Source organism: Berghia stephanieae, chromosome 12 (assembly GCF_034508935.2).
Source record: "Berghia stephanieae isolate SIO BIC M18660-M18661 chromosome 12, UCSD_Bste_1.3, whole genome shotgun sequence".
Classification (NCBI taxonomy): domain Eukaryota; kingdom Metazoa; phylum Mollusca; class Gastropoda; order Nudibranchia; family Aeolidiidae; genus Berghia; species Berghia stephanieae.
This window is the reverse complement of record NC_088371.1, coordinates 6,901,812-6,915,405: the sequence shown is the minus strand read 5'-3', so window position 1 is coordinate 6,915,405 and position 13,594 is coordinate 6,901,812. Positions and strand designations below refer to the sequence as shown.

The following is a 13,594-nucleotide window of genomic DNA, read 5'->3' as shown; positions in this document are numbered from 1 at the left end:
CATATAAAGCTGAGTGGACCTCTCGATACATACACTTACTTCTGGACACTTCACTCTCTACACTTACTCCGATACAACAGACGACGCACTTTCCAGATTACTTACGACACACTTACCTGATTCTAACTCTTATCGGACACTTACAGATTTACTCTACACTTACAGATCTCTTCACCTACTCCTTTACAGACTCACCACTTACAGACCTTCTCTTGATACTTCTATCTACCATACGACTAGATTCAGGTAAGCTATATTTTTATACTTTAACTTTATCTTTAATATCTAGTTTTAACTTAGTAATTCCGTGATTCACCGGCCATCTGGACCCATCCTAGCCATGGAGTCCTACAGCCAGAATACCGAGTTCTGGCAATCACGGTAGTTACTACAGATATATATATTAAAGGGAAAATAGTCAAGAAATTATCTTCCCTTCCTCCATCCCCACCCCCTTTTACTCTTCACCTCCACCTCCCAATCCCCTTTTCTTAACCTCCACCACTCCTATTTTACTCTTCACCTCCTCCCCCATCCCCTGTTTACTCTTCAATTCCTACCCCCGACCCCTTTTTATCCTCCCCCCCCCCCCCCCCATGTTCTGGCTCTCTTTTAAAAACTCGCTGAGTGAGTTTAAGTTTAGCGTGGAAAATTTTGGTCCTGATGCCATCTCCTTGGTTAAGACAAGTAACATACATTACCACTGTCAACTCAATGTGAATGAGTCTTTCCTGGATATAGACAGTGGCGGGTATTGTAAAAGTGTTAGTACATAAATCATTGTACAGTAGCAGCTGACTGGTACTGTATGCAATGGAAAAATTGCTCCACATTGCCTGCTTGGGAAAAAAAAAAGAAAGATTGTGAAGCGCATTGAGCATGGTAAATCCGTGGACATGAACAATATAAATATTCATATTGATTTGTTTATTAATGTAACACCATTAAGTGTTATATGAATGTAAAGGTGGTCATTGACAACTTGGGCTATGTGGAGGTCATAGGTCATCATAGTCTGGGCCTAATGAATGACAATGAAGAGAGGTTTTCCGATGTTTATGTCTTATCAAAGCATGTTTCTCTATATATGTCTTTCCACAAGTCACACATTAAAATGGTTCTTCTAATGCATGAGTTCTGATGTGTCGTTGTAAAAGTGAATTCCAAGCAAATGCCTTTCCACAAGTCACACATTTAAATGGTTTTTCTCCAGTATGAGTTCTGATGTGTCGCTGTAAATCTGAATTCCTAGCAAATGCCTTTCCACAAGTCACGCATTTAAATGGTTTTTCTCCTGTATGAGATCTGATGTGTCCTTGTAAAACTGAATTCCTAGCAAATGCCTTTCCACAGGTCACACATTTAAATGGTTTTTCTCCTGTATGAGTTCTGAGGTGCCGTTGAAAATGTGAATTCCCACTAAACGCCTTTCCACAAGTCACACATTTAAATGGTTGTTCATCTGTGTGAATTCTAATGTGTACTTGTAAATCTGAATTCCGAGTAAATGCTTTTGCACAAGTCACACATTTATATGGTTTTTCTCCTGTGTGCGTTTTGATGTGATATTGAAAATGTGAATTCCGAGTAAATGCTCTTCCACAAGTCACACATTTAAATGGTTTTTCATCTTTATGAATTCTAATGTGTACTCGTAAATCTGAATTCCGAGTATATGCCTTTCCGCAAGTCACACATTTATATGGTTTTTCTCCAGTATGAGTTCTAATGTGATATTGAAAATGTGAATTTTGAGTAAATGATTTTCCACAGGTCACACATTTATATGGCCTTTCTCCTGCATGAGTTCTGGTGTGTTTTTGTAAATGTGAATTATGAGTAAATGCCTTTCCACAGGTCACACATTTATATGGCCGTTCTCCAGTTTGGATTTTTGAGTGATTTTGCAACTGGGAAGTTGTAGTGTTTTGAGATTTTGTATCAACTTGGGGCTTGTCTATTTCACTGAAGTCAAATCTTTGGTCTGGTCTAATGTGATTTGTGGAAAGATGTTCCAAATTTGTATCATGATGGTTCTGGAAATAAGTGCCAGGCTCTTGCCATTCCACACAACTGTCTGTACTTTCACCCACGTCCATTTCAATTTGGATGTCTTCATGAAGTCCATCATTCAAAGGCTGGTCACAGCTGTCAAGTTCGTTGTTGTTGTCTGTAAAATAGATAAGAATATTCTTACCTCCACAAACCAATAACTTAGAAATCTATTGAAGTGATAAAAGATTGCCAATGAAAAAATTAAATGTTTGTGTATTATAATTATAACTAACAGAAGATTGAGTTTTAAGCTATTTATAACATCTTAAGAAAGTTGGTGGATTGATTGTTGTCGAAAACTTGTAAAAGGGAGATGGAGGAGGAGGTGAAGAGTAAAAGGGGGATGGAGGAGGAGGTGAAGAGTAAAAGGGGGATGGAGGAGGTGAAGAGTAAAAGGGGGATGGAGGAGGAGGTGAAGAGTTAAAGAGGGATGGAAGAGGTGAAGAGTAAAACAGGCCTGTAAATGGCTGGTGAAAAAAATTGAACACGCAAGAATAGACCAACAGGACAAAAATATAGATTAATTAATAAACACAACACAGATATGACACGTCAATTAACTAGTTAATTTATTTCACTTTCTCCAACTCATTTATAATACAATAAGGAGGTCCATACCAAATTTTTAAAAAACCAATATATGAAAGAGTCCACACATTTCTGGTCCCAGGTCTGAGTTAGTTGTAAAATGAAAGGAAGAGAATAATCTCTACCTTTTTGAAGGATGTGTAACTAGTGCTTGACACGAGAAGCTGCTTTATCTTCACTCCTGTTTATGTTAAATTTTTAAGCTGATTCTTTCATTTATTTGGATTTATTCTTATAGAAGAAGAAGAAGAAGAAGAAGAAGAAGAAGAAGAAGAAGAAGAAGAAGAAGAAGAAGAAGAAGAAGAAGGAAGAAGAAGAAGAAGAAGAAGAAGAAGAAGAAGAAGAAGAAGAAGAAGAAGAAGAAGAAGAAGAAGAAGAAGAAGAAGAAGAAGAAGAAGAAGAAGAAGAAGATGGGTGAAAGTTAACGGGGATCAATTTGCCTGAAAGACAGACCGGTGAAGCTGGTTTGCCTGAAAAAGATGCTACTTTAATTCTTTGCGATCTATGACTCGCCGGTTGAGTGCCAACCTTCCCAGAGTGAAAAGTACATTAATTTCTATGACCCCATATGTGTTTTTTTTTTAAGCAAAATAAATGATCTCGTCATTTAAACACTCATTCGCAACAATCTCTAATGATTACAGTATTACCCGGTTTATGGAGACACCAAGATAAGCCATCACTTTAAATTTGTATGGTAAAAGGCTTAGAAATGCAATACAAAGGCTGTTACGATTCGAAACACCCCAAAGAAGTGATCAAGAGACCTTAACCATGGTACTTGTTTTGTGATGTTAGTGTACGTTGTTGTAGTGATGATGCTCTAGTGGTCGGGGTGATAATGATGATGATGTGGTGGTAGTAGTTGTGGCAGTGTCAATCTCTGTGATGGTGGTTGTAGCAGTGATGACTACCATTACTACTACTACTACTACTACTACTACTACTACAACATTTGGTTCAAATATGGGAAATACCCACCTATGTGATATACAAGTTGAATACCCTAAAAATTTTTAAAAACCTACAGCGTTCTTACAGCTCCCTATTTAATAATAATAATTTTTAAAATTAGACTCATACAAAATATTAAAGACAAAAATATTATAAATGTAAACAATCAAAATAAAGTATTTTCAGTTGTATTATAAAGGGAAATGACTCATTTATGTTTATTGGCAATACAGTCCTTGATTGAAGGCTTCATTGTCAAAGATGTTGGTTCTATTTTATTTTCACTTGACAAGTTCTATTTAACAAGAAGTAGAAGCTTAATTGAGATCTGAGACTATTTGATGTATAAAAGTTCTATTTAACAAGAAGTAGTAGAAGCTTAATTGAGATCTGAGACTATTTGATGTATAAAATAAGCTTATATGCATAATTCAATCCAAATCTTCAAAAATGGTGTGAAAGGTTTTAGTGAAAACCAGCGTTTAATAACCAACTGAAAAGATAAATAACATAGTAGTACAAAATGTGACGCATCAGCAGATCAAATGTATGACAGAAAAGTGACACGTGTGTTTAATTGTCACCTTTGAAAGAAAATTAAATAGTCTATTAAATGTTAACGTTCCGGTGGTGTAATAATGATAAAGCCGGCAGAAGAGTCAAAATGCCGGAAGGCAATTATTACATTTACTAATAAACCGGAGTTTCCGGCATATGCTGGCGAATTTTCACCCATAAGAAGGAGGAGGAGGAGGAGGAGGAGGAGGAGGAGGAGCGGTCGTGTGTGAAGGAGGGAAAAGAGAAAAATTTAAACAATCACAGTCGTAAGGAAAGAAAACTTCCACTGAGATCGGTCAATCACCTTTCAAAGAAAAGTATATATTTCGCATTATTTTTTTCTGGTTTTGTTTCAAACGGAAACAAACAAATTGTAGGGAGGACAATTCTCAACCAGAAAAATGCGTGTGTATCTGTAGCAAAATAGAGAGAACAACCCGATCCCATAAACGCTGCGCGTGTTAGTTGATTACTGACTACGCATGTGTTCGATGGTCACCCCTCTCCTGTCTGTGGCACAGAAGACAGTCTAGCAGAGTGTGTAGGTGGAATGATAATATACCTAGCTGAGTAGTTTATTCTGTCTTTGACTCGACAAATAAAAATTATTTTTTGCTTTTTTTTATGTCGGCATTCAAAACGGAATAAAAACATGACTTTTTTCGAGACACGAAATAAAACTCTTTTATTTTTTTATTTTTTTTTTGTTGGTTCTGTCTTTTGCTGTTACGAATATTATTTTTACTTTAAAACTTTAAAAAAATAATTTTTTTAAAATGTCAGCCCTTAACAGAATATATCAGGCAAAATCGTAATGTCGGAAATCCGCCAATTGTCGGAAGATTTACAGGCCTGGTAAAAGGGGGATGGAGGTGGTGAAGAGTAAAAGGGGGATGGTGAGTGTTTTTCATTCAGTGATGATAATAGCAATTTGTCAAAAGGGAGGAAATTTCTCGGTCTATCGATCAAACACGAGCAAAGTGTAAAAATAACAGGAACATAATTTTGTATTAGAATAATGTAATATATTACTATTTCTACTTTAAATCCATTCTTATCATTAGACATAAATTTACTTTTTGTAAACATTTAATGAATTATCCTTTCCACATGTTAAAGGCCTACAATGTTATTCAAATAAAAGGTCAGAAAGTGTTGCTTTGTTTTGATTTTTAATTTTATAAAGCAGGCTACAATATCTTCAGGTCTGCATCTGCCCCCTGAAAAAATCTCTGTCCCCGCGTTTTTTTGCCATTTCAAACGCCAAAATTTGCCATAAAAAATGGTAAAATTTGCCATCAAAATTGCAAAATTTGCCGCTAGTTTTACAAAAATCAAACAATTAAAACATGTACGGTAAAAAATTGGCATAAATAGGGCATTTTGTAGAATATTGATGCCACAACATGTCAACATGAATTTATTTACATTTTGAATGGTTTGAAATAATATTATAATAATAATAATAGCCATAGTAAGTCAGTAAGTTAAAAAAAAGACGGAAGTAATCAAAATATTTTATTAACTATTTAGCTTCTTAGAATTTGGGAAATCAAAGTGAACAATCGCATAAAAAATTCAAAATTTGAAAAACTAATTAAGGAGAGGAACAAAATAACTATTCACAAGGAAAGAGAAACAAAATCCATTTTCCAATGGGGGCACATTAAATTTGTATTCTCTACTTACTATCCAATTTTGAGCATTATTATTATTGCTTTATATTTCAATATAGGCCTAATGGGTTTTTGAATGAAAAACATGGAAAAAATCATGAAAAATCATGTTTGTCCGTTATTTAGTGCCAATTTTGGATGCTAGCATTGAAAGTCGCCGTCTTTTCACAATTTTTCACAGCTTTTGGGGTTTTTTAAAAACAAAAAATCGTCAATTTAGCCTTAAAAACGCAAAAAATTGCGGCTTTTTGTGGCCAAATAAAAATTTGCGGCTTTTTGCGGTCAAGGGTGAAATTTGCGATGCGAAAAACTGCGCGGACAGAAATCTGCAGGCGTTTGGGTCCGGGTCTAGGGCGGAGCCTGATTTGGAGTCAGGGCAACAACATCCCCCTGAAGCCAAAGCTTTTTCAATATAAATATAACATGAGCAAAGATCCCCATTTCCCGGAATATTTTCTTAGAATTTTACCAATTCAATAGGCCGTGAAACAAAATGAAAAATTGTCATTTGGTTTTTTTCCGGCGGAGCAACTGGTACTGTATGCAATGGAAAAATTGCTCCACATTCCCTGCTTGAGAAAAAATGAAAGATTGTGAAGCGCATTGACAATGGTAAATCTGTGGACATGCACACTTTAAATGTTCATATTGATTTGTTTATTAATGTAACAGCATCAAAGGTTTTATGAATGTAAAGGTGGTCATTGACAACTTGGGCTATGTGGAGGTCATAGGTCATCATGGTCTGGGCCTAATGAATGACAATGGTGAGAGGTTTTCCAATGTGTTTGTCTTATCAAAGCATGTTTCTCTATAGATAGTATGCAGATGACGTCACTCAGGCCTTTGTTATTGTTTTTGCCATCCGCGTTTGTGAGTTGTTCTCACTAAACTGTATTAACCAGACTATAAAAGTTCATGGTTACACAGAGTTTGTGTGTTGGTCCGTTATACTTCCGGATGGCAATGTTGTGAACTCCTTGGCCAAGCGCATTCTATCTATATATGTCTTTCCACAAGTCACACATTAAAATGGTTCTTCTAATGCATGAGTTCTAATGTGTACTCGTAAATCTGAATTCCGAGTAAATGCCTTTCCACAAGTCACACATTTATATGGTTTTTCTCCTGTGTGCGTTTTGATGTGACATTGCAAATTTAAATTCCGAGTAAATGCTCTTCCACAAGTCACACATTTATTATGATTTATATGGTTTTCCTCCAGAATGAGTTCTGATGTGACGTTGTAAAATTGAATTCTGATTAAATAACTTTCCACAAGTCACACATTTAAATGGTTTTTCTCCTGTATGAGTTCTGATGTGTCGTCCTAAATCTGAATTCCTAGTAAATGCCTTTCCACATGTCACACATTTATATGGCTTTTCTCTTGTATGAATTCTAACGTGTACTTGTAAATGTGACTTCTTAGTAAATGCCTTTCCACAGGTCACACATTTATATGGCCTTTCTCCTGTATGAGTTCTGATGTGTCGTTGTAAATCTGAATTCCTAGTAAATCCCTGACTGCAAGCGACACATTTAAATTGCTTTTCTTCTGTATGAGTTCTAACATGTACTTGTAAATCTGAATTCTGAGTAAACGCCTTTCCACAAGTGACACATTTATATGGCCTTTCTCCCGTATGAGTTCTAACGTGTACTTGTAAATGTGACTTCTTAGTAAATGCCCTTCCACAAGTCATGCAATTAAATGGTCTTTCTCCTGTATGAGTTCTAACGTGTACTTGTAAATGTGAATTCTTAGTAAATGCCTTTCCACAGGTCACACATTTATATGGCCTTTCTCCTGTATGAGTTCTGATGTGTCGTTGTAAATCTGTTTTCCCAGTAAATGCCTTTCCGCAAGTGACACATTTATATGGCCTTTCTCCTGTATGAGTTCTAACGTGTACTTGTAAATGTGAATTCCGAGTAAATGCTTTTCCACAGGTCACACATTTATATGGCCATTCTCCAGTTTGGATTCTTGAGTGATTTTGCAACTGGGAAGTTGTAGTGTTTTGAGATTTTGCATCAACTTGTAGCTTGTCTATTTCACTGAAGTCAAATCTTTGGTCTGGTCTATTGTGATTTGTGGAAAGATGTTCAAAAGTTGTACCATGATTGTTCTGGAAATCAGTGACAGGCTTGTGCCATTCCACACAACTGTCTGCAGTTTCATCTACGTCAATTTCAATTTGGATGTCTTCATAAAGTCCATCATTCAAAGATTGGTCACAGCTGTCAACATCGTTGTTGTCTGTAAAATAGATAAGAGTATTCTTACCTCCTCAAACCAACCGCTTAGAAATCTACTGAAGTGATAAATTATCCCAGATGAAAGAATTACATGATCGTGTATCAAAGTTATAACTAACATAGAAGATTGATTTTTAACCTATTCATACCATCTTAAGAAAGTTGGTGGACGGATTGTTGACCAAAACTGGTGAGTCGAAATTCTGATTATAGTCAGAGGATTTACAAGTCTGAATAAAAATATCACAAACAAGAATAATAACAACTTGAATACTATATAGTGCAATATCCACTAAACGTGCTCAAAGAACTTTACAATTAGTGACAGCACCAAGTCCTGACCACTCTGAGCAAATACAACATGGTGCAGCGCTTGTAGCCAGCATGATGGAATTGGCTGCCCAAATGAAGAAGAAGAAGAAGAAGAAGAAGAAGAAGAAGAAGAAGAAGAAGAAGAAGAAGAAGAAGAAGAAGAAGAAGAAGAAGAAGAAGAAAGAAGAAGAAGAAAGAAGAAGAAGAAGAAGAGATAGAAGAAGAGTATAGTATAGTAGTAGTAGTAGTAGTAGTAGTAGTAGTAGTAGTAGAGCAGCAGTAGTAGCAGCTAGCAGTAGTAGTAGAGCAGCAGCAGCACAGTAGTAGCAGCAGCAGCAGCAGTAGTAGAGAGTAGCAGTATAAGTAGTAGTAGTAGTAGTAGTAGTAGTAGTAGTAGTAGTAGTAGTAGTAGTAGTAGTAGTAGTAGTAGTAGTAGTGTTGGTTGTGATTTTAGTGAAATGAAGAGAAATTTATTGTTATTTCTATTCTTGTTATTTTTTATATTTAAGTTAATATGGTGTTGTTGTTAAGATTAATTAGTTAGTGCACCCCAGAGACTGGATCAGGAGAGCCTCCTATGTTGGTGAGGGTACTGAATGGCAAAAACTGACTACCAATACTCGTACATCATGTTTCTCAATATGGCGGCTTGAACTTGATAAAGCCTCATCATTTATTGATTCGACGTCGTAGGAAAAAATTGCAATTACTTTTTTATTTTAAAATTTTTTTCCTCCAAATTGAAATCTGGGACTGTCCGAATGTTTGTTTTTGTTTTTAAGGGTTTTACGGAGCTTGCAACACATTAAAGTCATATCAACGCCAGTAAAAAGGAAGAAAATGGGATAGTAAAAAGATAGAATTACAATTAAAGCACCCAAGAAAAGGTAGGACAAATGGGAACTGGGTCAAATAGGAAACAGATGTAGATTCCAAGAGCACACTATCAAAGTACTTAGTTTGAGATCACCTAAAAGTCTCATCCAGACACAAGCACAGGTCCCCCCTAAGAGGAATACACTCAAAAGTTTACAAATATAATATGTAAACAAAACATAATGCATTACATATCAGAGAGATGATTTACAAGGAAAAAATATCATCTACCAAAACTAACAATACATTTGACTGTTTCCCTCTCAGGAAGGGCATCCGGCCAGGGTCAGGAAATCTCATTCCCAGACAAAGACAGAAAGCATGTTGGAAAACAGACATAGGGGGATAGAAGACACAGTTAGTACCTCCCTGCCCACTATGGGAGGTCAGGAACCCCATCCAGGACTGTCCAGACATTCAGGGATGGTTAGCAGATCTGCATTATCTGGCCTCATGGTTATGGATGGTAGGGAAAATAGTTGACATATTTAGAATGCTGCACAAAGAGTTCTCCTGCCAGGCTGTCACAAGTGGAATATCGACATGGCATATAACTGTCCATTACGATGACAGCAGTCAAATGTTAATTGGGCTCACGCAATTTTCTCGATAGCCTAATGTGAAGAACTGAACAAGTGTGTATGAAAGGTGCCAAAAGTGACAAATCGAGAAAGAAAAATGCAAGAAAAAAAACCATCCCAAAAAGTCAGTTGACCTCGACTGGGGATTGAGCCTCAGACCTTCTGATTACCGGTCAGGCCTGCTACCATTAGCACGTCTGACTGGTAATCAGAAGTCTCAGGTTCGATCCCCAGTCGAGGTCGACTGATTTTTTGGGATATTCTTTTTCTTGTATTTTTCTTTCTCGATGTGTCACCTTTGCACCTTTCATACACACTTGTTCAGTTCTTTATCTTACACCGGTGCCTGCTCTTTAATTTCCTAGCCTAATATGACACTGCACTATGCATATATATGACAGTAAAACCATGTCCACCTAGCAGTGGACAATAAAAATTGTCTAGGCGTTAGACATCAGGAAGACACGCCCATCACCAACCCTTTCATCATCATTGTAAAACAAAGACACATGAGAATGGAACCCTGGTTGCTTGAACCGTATAAAACACACATCTTACAACGAAACACTCCCTTCCACAAAAAATAATTTCCAAGAAAGAACATGGTTTTATCCTGTTCAGTGGTGTGATATTCAAAATAAGGGGTGAGTGGAATACACTGATTTAATTTTCTTCAAATTCTTTCTGACCTACATATTATGTATCAACAACATTATCTGTCTACTCTCTTACCTCTATTCGTATACATATGATGTTGATATGCATGGTATCATTATGACTAAGTTACATGTAATTTGATCATACATAACAATATCATTCTTTATCTAGTTCAGTCTGGTAATTCATGAGGCTGGAGTACCTATCATCTGTTTGCTTCATGCTATCTGGGCGTTAGTATTATAATTATGTTACATAAAATATTCGTGAGTCTATATTTATAACCAGAGACACCAACTTTAAATTTGGCTCACAGGAGTTTCAGTCACCACTCGTAGGAATTTCAATGCTGAAATGCACACAAGAAAAAGGAATTGGAATGGTATTTGGTATTGTGTTTACATATTGTATAGTTCTAAATAGATAACTGATTAGAATTATATTATTATACATAAACACATTGCCAAATACAATCCCAAAGTTTCCTTATTTTAAATGGAGTAAAGCGCCAAAACCTAATGGTAGAGATTGTAGTACTGGTGGTAGTGAGGATGATGTGGTGTTAGTGGTTGTAGTAATAATGAAGATGTGATAGTGGTTGTTGTTGTAGTAGTAGTGGTAGTGATGAAGATGTGGTGGTGGTTGTAGTAGTGGTGGTAGTGATGATGTGGTGGTGATGGTGGTTGTAGTACAAATGGTAGTAGTGATGATGATGTGGTAGTGGTGGTTTTAGTGTAGTGATGATGATGATGTGGTTGTGGTTGTAGTAGTATTAGAGGTAGTGATGATAATGTGGTGATGGTGGTTGTACTAGTAGTGGTAATGATGATGTGGTGGTGGTGGTTGTAGTAGTAGTGCTAATGATGATGTGTAGGTGGTGGTGGTTGTAGTAGTAGTAGTGGTAGTGATGATGTGGTGGTTGTAGTAGTTGTGGTTGTGATGATGATGTGATAGTGGTGGTTGTAGTAGTAGTGGTAGTTGCAGTGATGATGATGTGGTGGTGGTGGTTGCAGTAGTGGTGGTAGTGATGATGGTGGTTGTAGTAGTAGTGGTAATGATGATGTGGTGGTGGTGGTTGTAGTAGTAGTGGTAGTGATGATGTGGTGGTGGTGGTTGTAGTAGTAGTGGTAATGATGATGTGGTGGAGGTAGTTGTAGTAGTAGTGGTAGTGATGATGTGGTGGTGGTGGTTGTAGTAGTAGTGGTAATGATGATGTGGTGGTGGTGGTTGTAGTAGTAGTGGTAATGCCGATGGTGTGGTGGTGGTGGTGGTTGTAGTAGTAGTGGTAATGCCGATGGTGTGGTGCTGGTGATGGTTGTAGTAGTAGTGGTAGTGATGATGTGATGCTGGTGGCTGTAGTAGTAGTGGTAGTGATGATGATGTGGTAGTGGTAGCTGCAGTGATGATGATGTGGTGGTGGTGGTTGCAGTAGTAGTAGTGATGACGATGTGGTTGTGGTGGTTGTAGTAGTGGTGGTAGTGATGATGATGTGGTGGTGGTGGTTGTAGTAGTAGTGGTAGTGAGGATGATGTGGTGTTGGTTGTAATGGTGATGGTAGTTGTTTTAGTGGTAGTAATGATGATGTGGTGGTGGTGGTTGCAGTAGTAGTAGTAGTGATGACGATGTGGTGGTGGTGGTTGCAGTAGTAGTGGTAGTGATGATGGTTGTAATACTAGTGGCAATGATGATGATGTGGTGGTTGGAAGGGGGGTATCCTTGGAGCAAATTGACCTCACCGGAATTAGACGGAAGTTGCCCGGAATTTTTTTCATCAGACCGGAGTTGCATCACTGTATAACGTTCACGTAGTATGACACTACGGACATATATGACAGTAAACCCACGTTTTACTCAAACATTTTTAGGCTTGTTTAGCCCTTTGTACCATTTGAACATGTTATTTGACAAGTTTCATGGTGATTCGTTAACACATTTTTCAAAGATTACTGAAGCTGACTTACGTGATTGCATTATGTCGTCTCCAACTAAAAGTTGTGATTTAGACCCCTTAAATACTGCCATTTTAAAAAAATGCATTGATGTAATTTTAACACCATTTACATGTATTGTTAATAATTCGTTGCAGTCAGGTGCTGTACCAGACATTTACAAAGTTGCTCATGTCAAACCCCTTTTGAAAAAACCTGATCTCGATAAAGAGAACTTAAAAAACTATCGCCCTGTCTCTAATCTTCCTTTTCTCTCTAAGATCTTAGAAAAGCTTGTTTTGAAACAATTACTGTCTCATCTTAAAAATAATTGTCTTGAAGAAAAATTTCAGTCTGCTTATAGGCAACATCATTCGACGGAAACCGCACTTGTTAGGGTTGTGTTAATGATCTCCTCTCTGTTATAGACAATGGTTCATGTTCTTTGCTGAATTTGCTTGACCTATCGTCTGCTTTTGATACTATTGATCACAATCTTCTTCTCAAACGTCTTGAAATTACTTATGGCGTGTCTGGTGCAGCGCTTGATTGGTTTAGGTCATATTTGTTTAATCGTAAACAGATTATTACGGTGGATGAATATAGATCGGAGGAAATCTTTCTTGATTGTGGGGTTCCCCAGGGTTCAGTACTTGGACCCGTTCTTTTTGTTTTGTACGTTGGCCCTCTGTCTAAAATCATCAGAAGTTTTGGTCTGTCTTACCATCAATACGCTGATGATACGCAATTGTACTGCGTTTCCAATATGAGAAATTTACAAGAAGTATCAGCCAATAGTAAAAATTGTATCCAAAGTGTTAAGAAATGGATGAATGAGAACAGACTGAAACTGAATGATGATAAGACGGAGGTGCTGTATGTGGGGAACAGGAAGTGGAAAAGTGAAACAGATTTGAAGTTGGGGATGCCTCTATTCAAATTGTTGACAAAGTGAAAAACCTTGGCACATTCTTAGACTCTGGACTGTCGATGGAGCATCAGGTTAATAATTTGGTTAGATCTCTCTTTTTCCAACTAAAAAAGATTGCTTCCATTAGACGGTTCATATCTGAGGATGTGACCAAGCACCTGGTTGTGTCCCTCGTACTATCGAAATTGGATTATTGTAATGCTCTGTTGTTTGGCG

General features: G+C 37.1%; 1 protein-coding gene across 1 annotated transcript in view; it reads right to left on the bottom strand.

The window, feature by feature from the left end:
- Positions 1-906: 906 nt before the first annotated feature.
- Positions 907-13,594, bottom strand: part of LOC144958280 (uncharacterized) — a 25,209-nt gene continuing 12,521 nt past the window's right edge. Inside the window, 3 exon segments of the mRNA XM_078890151.1 lie at positions 907-1,884; positions 6,878-7,038; positions 7,040-8,094. Coding sequence (XP_078746277.1) covers positions 1,110-1,884; positions 6,878-7,038; positions 7,040-8,094 — 1,991 coding nt within the window. The 3' untranslated portion in view covers positions 907-1,109.